Here is an 8,872-nt window from a genome sequence, read left to right as displayed (position 1 = left end):
ACACACTCACACAGTAGTACACACTCACACAGTAACACACTCACACAGTAATACACACTCACAGTAATACACTCACACAGTAGTACACACTCACACAGTAATACACACTCACACAATAGTACACACTCACACAGTAATACACTCACACAGTAGTACACACTCACACAGTAGTAGTACACACTCACACAGTAATACACACTCACACAGTAGTACACACTCACACAGTAATACACACTCACACAGTAGTACACACTCACACAGTAGTACACACTCACACAGTAGTACACACTCACACAGTAATACACACTCACACAGTAATACACACTCACAGTAGTACACACTCACACAGTAGTACACACTCACACAGTAGTACACACTCACACAGTAGTAGTACACACTCACACAGTAATACACACTCACACAATAGTACACACTCATAAATTCATGAACTCACACGCGTACACAGTATATTAAAAACTATACATTTACAGGCCCATATACGTGTCACAGACACCCTTATTCCTAATTTCTCTCTTTCACACACACACACACACACACACACACACACACACACACACACACACACACACACACACACACACACACACACACACACACACACACACACACACACACACACACACACACACACACACACACACACACACACACACACACACAGGTCTTGCTGTTGAGGCATGTGAGGGACAGAAGGAACTGTTCCCACCCCCTGGTGAGCAAAGTGAGGCCTCTAGTGTTGTGGGGGCTGTGCTTTGGCAAAGTGGGTGTGGTTATATCCTGCCTGGTTGGCCCTGTCCGGGGGTATTGTCGGACGGGGCCACAGTGTCTCCTGACCTCTCCTGTCTCATCCTCCAGTATTTATGCTGCAGTAGTTTATGTGTCGGGGGGCTAGGGTCAGTCTGTTATATTTGGAGTATTTATCCTGTCTCATCTGGTGTCCTGTATGAATTTAAGTATGCTCCCTCTAATTCTCTTTCTCTCCCTCTCCTCCCGGGACCATGCCTCAGGACTACCTGGCCTCATGACTCCTTGCTGTCCCCAGTCCATGTGGTCGTGCTGCTGCTCCAGTTTCAAATGTTCTGCCTGCGGCTATGGAGCCCTGACCTGTTCACCGGACGTCCTACCTTGTCCCGGACCTGCTGCTTTTTGACTCTCTCGCTCTAATGCACCTGCTGTCTCTAACTCTGAATGCTCGGCTATGAAAAGCCAACTGACATTTACTCCTGAGGTGCTGACCGGTTGCACCCTCTTTAACCACTGATTATTATTATTATTTGACCCTCCTGGTCATCTATGAACGTTTGAACATCTTGGCCATGTTCTGTTATAATATCCACCCAGCACAGCCAGAAGATTACTGGCCACCCCTCAGAGCCTGGTTCCTCTCTAGGTTCCTGCCTTTCTAGGGCGTTTTTCCTAGCCACTGTGCTTCTACATCTTCATTGCTTGCTGTTTGGGGTTTTAGGCTGGGTTTCTATTCAGCACTTTGTGACATCGGCTGATGTAAAAAGTTCTTTACAAATACATTTAATTGATTGATTGAGTAGTAGAGAGTACAGTAGTAGAATACAGTAGTAGAGATAAAAGTAGTAGAATACGGTAGTAGAGTGTAGTAGAGAGTACAGTAGTAGACAATACAATAGTAGAATGAAGTAGAGAGTACAGTAGTAGAATACAGTAGTAGAGATAAAAGTAGTAGAATACAGTAGTAGAGTGTAGTAGAGAGTACAGTAGTAGACAATACAATAGTAGAATGAAGTAGATAGTATAGTAGTAGAGTCCAGTAATAGCGAGTACAGTAGCAAAGTGTAGTAGAGAGTACAGTAGTAGAATACAGTAGTAGAAAGTACAATAGTAAAGAGCACAGTATTAAAAAGTACAGTAGTGGAGTGTACAGTAGTAGAGAGTACAGTAGTAAAGAGTACAGTAGTAGAGTGTAGTAGAGAGTACAGTAGTATAGTACAGTAGTAGAGAGTAGAGTAGTAGAGAGTAAATTAGTAGAATATAGTATTAGATAGTAGAATAGTAATATAATAATAATAATAATATATGCCATTTAGCAGACGCTTTTATCCAAAGCGACTTACAGTCATGTGTGCATACATTCTACGTATGGGTGGTCCCGGGAATCGAACCCACTACCCTGGCGTTACAAGCGCCATGCTCTACCAACTGAGCTACAGAGCACAGTAGTACAGAGTACTAGAGTACAGTAGTTGAGTACAGTGGTAGAATACAGTAGTGGAGAGTAGAGTAGTTGGGTGTACTAGAGAGTACAGTAGTAGAGTGTATTAGAGAGTACAGTAATAGAATACAGTAGTAGGGTGTAGAAGAGCGAACAGTAGTAGAGTGTACTAGAGAATACAGTAGTAGAAGGTACAGTAGTAGAGAGTACAGTAGTAGAGAATACAGTAGTGAAGTGTAGTAGAGAGTACAGTAGTGAAGTGTAGTAGAGAGTACAGTATCAGAGAGTACAGTAGTATAATACAGTAGTAGAGTGTAGTAGAGAGTACAGTAGTAGAGTATTGTAGTAGAGAGTAAAGTAGTAGAATACAGTAGTGGCGAGTAGAGTAGTTGAGTATACTAGAGAGTACAGTAGTAGAGAGTACAGTAGTAGAATACAGTAGTAGAGTGTAGAAGAGAGAACAGTAGTAGAGTGTACTAGAGAGTACAGTAGTAGCAGGTACAGTAGTAGAGTACAGTAGTAGAGTACAGTAGTAAAGTGTTGTAGAGAATACAGTTGTAGAGAATACAGAAGTAGAGTACATTAGTAAAGTGTAGTAGAGAGTACAGTAAAGGAGTGTTGTAGAGAATACAGTAGTAGAGTACAGTAGTTGAGTACAGTAGTAGGGAGTACATTAGCAGGGAGTACAGTGGTAGAATACAGAGAGTACAGTAGTAGAATACAGTAGTAGAGTGTAGTAGAGAGTATAGTAGTAGAATGAAGTAGAGAGTACAGTAGTAGAATACAGTAGTGCAGAGTAGAGTAGTTGAGTGTACTAGAGAGTGCAGTAGTAGAGTACAGTAGTAGAATACAGTAGTGGAAAGTAGAGTAGTTGAGTGTACTAGAGAGTACAGTAGTAGAGAGTACAGTAGTAGAATACAGTAGTAGAGTGTAGTAGAGAGTACTGTAGTAGAGAGTACAGTAGTAGAATACAGTAGTAGAGTATAGAAGAGAGCACAGTAGTAGCAGGTACAGTAGTAGAGTGCAGTAGAGACTACAGTATTAGAGAGTACAGTAGAATAGTATAGTAGTGATTACAGTAGTAGAGTGTACAGTAGTATATTACAGTAGTATAGTACAGTAGTAGGGAGTACAGTAGTAGAGTACAGTAGTAGAATAGAGTAGTAGAGAGTACAGTAGTAGAGAATACAGTAGTAGAGAATACAGTAGTGAAGTGTAGTAGAGAGTACAGTAGTAAAGTGTTGTAGAGAATACAGTAGCAGAGAGTACAGTAGTAGAATACAGTAGTAGAGTGTAGTAGAGAGTAGAGTAGTAGAGTACTGTAGTAGAGAGTACAGTAGTAGAATACAGTAGTGGAGAGTAGAGTAGTTGGGTGTACTAAAGAGTACAGTAGTAGAGTGTAGTAGAGAGTACAGTAGTAGAATACGGTAGTAGGGTGTAGAAGAGCGAACAGTAGTAGAGTGTACTAGAGAGTACAGTAGTAGAAGGTACAGTAGTAGAGTTCAGTAGTAGAGTACAGTAGTAAAGTGTAGTAGAGAGTACAGTAGTAGAATACAGTAGTAGAGTGTAGAAGAGAGCACAGTAGTAGCAGGTACAGTAGTAGAGTGTAGAAGAGCGAACAGTAGTAGAGTGTACTAGAGAGTACAGTAGTAGAATACAGTAGTAGGGTGTAGAAGAGCGAACAGTAGTAGAGTGTACTAGAGAGTACAGTAGTAGAAGGTACAGTAGTCGAGTTCAGTAGTAGAGTACAGTAGTAGAATACAGTAGTAGGGTGTAGAAGAGCGAACAGTAGTAGAGTGTACTAGAGAGTTCAGTAGTAGAGTACAGTAGTAGAAAGTACAGTAGTAGAGAATACAGTAGTAGAGTACAGTAGTAAAGTGTTGTAGAGAATACAGTAGTGGAGTTTTGTAGAGAGTACAGTAGTAGAGAATACAGTAGTAGAGTATTAACTGAGTATACTTTTCTGCTTTCTGCTTTCGCTAGGTAACATAAGCAGTCTTGGCAATGAACAATGAAGATAAAAATGATCAAACAGGATGTGAAGGTAAGATGTAATGCTATGGATGCATGACGGAGAGCCATTGTGTGTGTGTGTTTGTGTGTGTGTGCGCACGCGCATGCTTCTGGAACACGTCCATCTGTCCTTGCACGATCTTCTTCAGCACACACATTGAAGGAACTCATCCATATGCATTTGTCGGTGGAGGACTAGCCTACTGATTAAAGTTTCATAGCACTCCTTCATTCTGTAATCGAAAGTGCACATAGCATTTATTTTTAAGCAGGCGGTTAACATTGGACATGGCACGTTTTTATAGGTCCCTGGACAGTAATGTTGAAGAACCAAGTCGTTTCCTCCCTAAAAACCCTCTCTCACGCCAACCCTCGTGCGTCACTCAGTCTCTGTTAAAGTGTTATGCTAATGGACTGAATTATTCAGAGTCCTGGTGCCGGTGCCCCCCATTCATTTAGAGAGGATAAGGCACGGACAGCGGTCCAGAGGCTTGGAGACGATGTGTCAATGTGTGTATAGAGGATTCCCCTTCAGATGTCCACCACTTACCTAGGCACTTAAAACAGACATGAAGGATGTCAGAGACATGCCAGAGAGTGTTTGATGAATGTCAGAATGTTGCCAGTCTTAACTGAGTTCTGCCATGCACCAGCTGGATCATCCCAGGGATGTTTTGCTTGGTAGTAGCTACTATTGAGACCATTCCATGGAAATCAACCTTGAATGGTGCTTCAAAATGTCTTTAATGGAGAGGTCTGCTGAATGAAGCCTTCTGATACAGTGTTGAATATGAATGATAAAATCTCTACACTGTCAAGCTCCTGCTACTCTCAAATCAGTGCCCATTCACATCTGACAACCCAGTTCCTGTGAAACAGAGCAGAACGGTAACTCTGTCTGCTCTCGCACTCCTTCACATACCCTCTGGCTGCCTGTCAGAATCTAACCACCCTGCTCTCTCAGTCTCTACTAACCCCTTCCAGGTTTTAACTCATGAGTTCTTCTATCCATCAGTGAGAATGAGTGGAGAGTTCTCCACTTCTTAGCAGGTGTTTGTCCTCTTCCACACAGTCTGTCTTCCAGGGAAAGGTGATTAGCCAGATCCTGACTGGAATCTAATTATCTTCAACCTGGGAAGCTCTACAGGACACAACCACACAGGCACAGGTATAGGAAATCCTGATTATGCTACCCCAGATAACACCACCAAACCAGGCCAAACTACACATGGTGGCCTGGGGGCTGCCAGGTCTCACCATGTTTGCTGGAGCATTAGCCAAAGCGCAAGCCACAAATACATGGGGCTTTGTTGTCCATTAAAGCATCTATTTGTTGTGCGTGTGTACGTGTGTGCGTGCATCAGAAAATTGTCTGGCTTCTACATGGGGGCTTGTCAAATCAAGCTGTCGGGTTTACAGTTCACTGGCCTTCTGTGTTACAGAGGGAAGACAAAACCGATGCCTTCTTTACTCATGAACACATTCAGGTCTCCCTAGTTGACCCATGGGAGGAGAAGGTGGCCGTGAACGTCCAAACCCTCTCAGTGGCCGTGTCTGGAGCCATTTCCCACGCTAGCAGTCTTTCAGAGGAATGGGAGTATAAGAAAATAAGTGGATGGTATCAGCATTAGATCAGCAAGCAGGGGGCGAGACAGCATGGGGCTAGACAGCAGGGGGCGAGACAGCAGGGGGCTAGACAGCAGAGGGCTTAGACAGCAGGGGGCGAGACAGCAGTGGGTGAGACAGCAGGGGGCGAGACAGCAGGGGGCTAGAAAGCAGGAGGCTAGACAGCAGTGGGTGAGACAGCAGGGGGCGAGACAGCAGGACGCTAGAAAGCAGGGGGTAGACAGCAGGGGGCGAGACAGCAAGGGACTAGACAGCAGGGGGAGACACCAGAGGGCGAGACAGCAGTGGGCGAGACAGCAGGGGGCTAGACAGCAGGGGGCTAGATAGCAGGGGATGAGACAGCAGGGGACAGGACAGCAGGGGATTCGACAGCAGGGGATTCGACAGCAGGGGGATAGACAGCAGGGGTGAGACAGCAGGGGTGAGACAGCAGGGGGTGAGACAGCAGGGGACGAGACAGCAGGGGGATAGACAGCAGGGGGATAGACAGCAGGGGGATAGACAGCCCCTGGGCTAGACAGCAGGAAACGAGACAGCAGGGGCTAGATAGCAGGGGATGAGACAGCAGGGGACAAGACAGCAGGGGGATAGATAGCAGGGGGATAGACAGCAGGGGGTGAGACAGCAGGGGGTGAGACAGCAGGGGACGAGACAGCAGGGGGATAGACAGCAGGGGTGAGACAGCAGGGGACGAGACAGCAGGGGGATAGAGAGCAGGGGGATAGACAGCAGGGGGCTAGACAGCAGGGGGCTAGATAGCAGGGGATGAGACAGCAGGGGATGAGACAGCAGGGGACAAGACAGCAGGGGATTCGACAGCAGGGGATTCGACAGCAGGGGGATAGACAGCAGGGGGATAGACAGCAGGAGGATAGACAGCAGGGGGTGAGACAGCAGGGGGATAGACAGCAGGGGGGTGAGACAGCAGGGGGAAAGACAGCAGGGGGTGAGACAGCAGGGGGATAGACAGCAGGGGGTGAGACAGCAGGGGGATAGACAGCAGGGGGATAGACAGCAGGGGCTGAGACAGCAGGGGTGAGACAGCAGGGGACGAGACAGCAGGGGGATAGACAGCAGGGGACGAGACAGCAGGGGACGAGACAGCAAAGGACAAGACAGCTGGGGACGAGACAGCAGGGGGAAGAGACAACAGGGGATAGACAGCAGGGGACGAGACAGCAGGGGGTGAGACAGCAGGGGATAGACAGCAGGGGACGAGACAGCAGGGGACGAGACAGCAGGGGACGAGACAGCAGGGGGTGAGACAGCAGGGGGTGAGACAGCAGGGTGCGAGACAGCAGGGGGCTAGACAACAGGGGACGAGACAGCAGGGGACTAGACAACAGAGGACTATTTTCCCTGAGATGGCATAGCAGTTCAGACGTCTTTTGTCCTCGTCTTGTCGTGTCCTGTATATTTACAACTTTTTTTCACATACATTTTATTTTTATTTTCCATCAACTCATCTTCATAACACTCTCCTGCAACCCGCCTCACCAATTTATATTTATAAATAAGTATTATTTACCTCAAATCTGCAATCCTCCAAGAAGCTAGCCAGGAGCTAGCCAGAAACTCCAAGAAGCTAGCCAGAAACTAACCAGAAGCTAGCCAGGAGCTAGCTAGAAGCTAATCAGAAGCTAGTTCAGAAGCTAGTTAGCTTCTTTACTGGCAAATCGTTAGTATTCAGCTAACCACGGTTTGTGGTCATCAGCTATCCTTTAGCTCGAAAATCTATCGCCAGTTTTGTACGGCGCAGCGCGGCTCGGAACGGAACATACCGGACCAATTTTTCTCTCCATGTCCTTGGATTTCAACTGCTCTCTGGACATTCATTCCCGGATCTCCCAGCTAGCTAGCTGCTATCCGTGTGTCTATCTGCTCTCGTCGATTCCGGAGCAAACATCAATTACTCCGGAGCTAGCCAGCTCCGTCAATCACTCCTGAGCTCCGTCAATCACTCCTGGGCTGCAGTCACCTATCCGGACCCGTTTTTACTGCCTACGCGGAGCCCCACCGGGCCTTCACAACTGGACTGCTGACGTTATCTACCCGAAGGAGATCTGGCTGGCTCCTCCGTCGCAACGTTACCTGAACACCCATCTGCGGCCTGCTAACCGTTAGCTGTCTTACCGGCTGCTCTCAGAATAGACAATCGGACAATTTATTTATTTTTATTATTATTATGTTTCTTCTTGGGCCTCTATAACTATATCTATTGTTTTTTTATTTTTTTATATATATATATATTTTAATTATTATTATGTTTTTTGTGTGATTTGGACTAATCCCCTCTACCACACAGAACCCCACTAATCTACTGACGGAACGCATGAGGTGGCTAACAATAGACCTCCATCCTATGCTAGCTTGGTACCGATGTCCTGGCTAGCTGTCTAAATCGCCGTGACCCCCAAACCAACCACTCCACTCACTGGACCCTTTTGATCACTCGACTAAGGATGCCTCTCCTTAATGTCAATATGTCTTGTCCATTGCTGTTCTGGTTAGTGTTTATTGGCTTATTTCACTGTAGAGCCTCTAGTCCTGCTCACTATACCTTATCCAATTTATTAGTTCCACCACCCACACATGCAATGACATCTCCTGGTTTCAATGATGTTTCTAGAGACAATATCTCGCTCTTCACTCAATACCTAGGTTTACCTCCACTGTATTCACATCCTACCATACCTTTGTCTGTACATTATACCTTGATGCTATTTTATCGCCCCCAGAAACCTCCTTTTACTCTCTGTTCCAGACGTTATAGACGACCAATTCTTATTGCTTTTAGCCGTACCCTTATTCTTCTCCTCCTATGTTCCTCTGGCGATGTAGAGGTGAATCCAGGCCCTGCAGTGCCTAGCTCCACTCCTATTCCCCAGGCGCTCTCTTTTGAGGACTTCTGTAACCGTAATTGTTATGCAGGTGAATGAGGACCCAAAAGCGACTTGGCGAAAACAGAGTCTTTAATCCAGTAAAGTAAATCTACAATCATACAGCATAATTCCACTCGTAATGACG

At 45.9% G+C, this 8,872-nt stretch overlaps 1 protein-coding gene across 1 annotated transcript; it reads right to left on the bottom strand.

Moving 5' to 3' along the window:
- Nucleotides 1-5,911: 5,911 nt before the first annotated feature.
- LOC124033045 (keratin-associated protein 10-6-like) lies at nucleotides 5,912-7,948 on the bottom strand. The gene is made up of 4 exons (XM_046344966.1): nucleotides 7,937-7,948; nucleotides 6,514-7,150; nucleotides 6,186-6,358; nucleotides 5,912-6,091 (listed from the first exon to the last, which is right to left on the bottom strand). The coding sequence occupies exons 1-4, from the start codon at nucleotides 7,946-7,948 to the stop codon at nucleotides 5,912-5,914; spliced, it is 1,002 nt and encodes a 333-aa protein (XP_046200922.1).
- Nucleotides 7,949-8,872: the final 924 nt, after the last annotated feature.

This window comes from Oncorhynchus gorbuscha, linkage group LG04 (genome assembly GCF_021184085.1).
Source record: "Oncorhynchus gorbuscha isolate QuinsamMale2020 ecotype Even-year linkage group LG04, OgorEven_v1.0, whole genome shotgun sequence".
Taxonomy (NCBI): Eukaryota; Metazoa; Chordata; class Actinopteri; order Salmoniformes; family Salmonidae; genus Oncorhynchus; species Oncorhynchus gorbuscha.
Note: the sequence above shows the minus strand (reverse complement) of the source record. Positions and strands in the feature narration are given on the sequence as shown.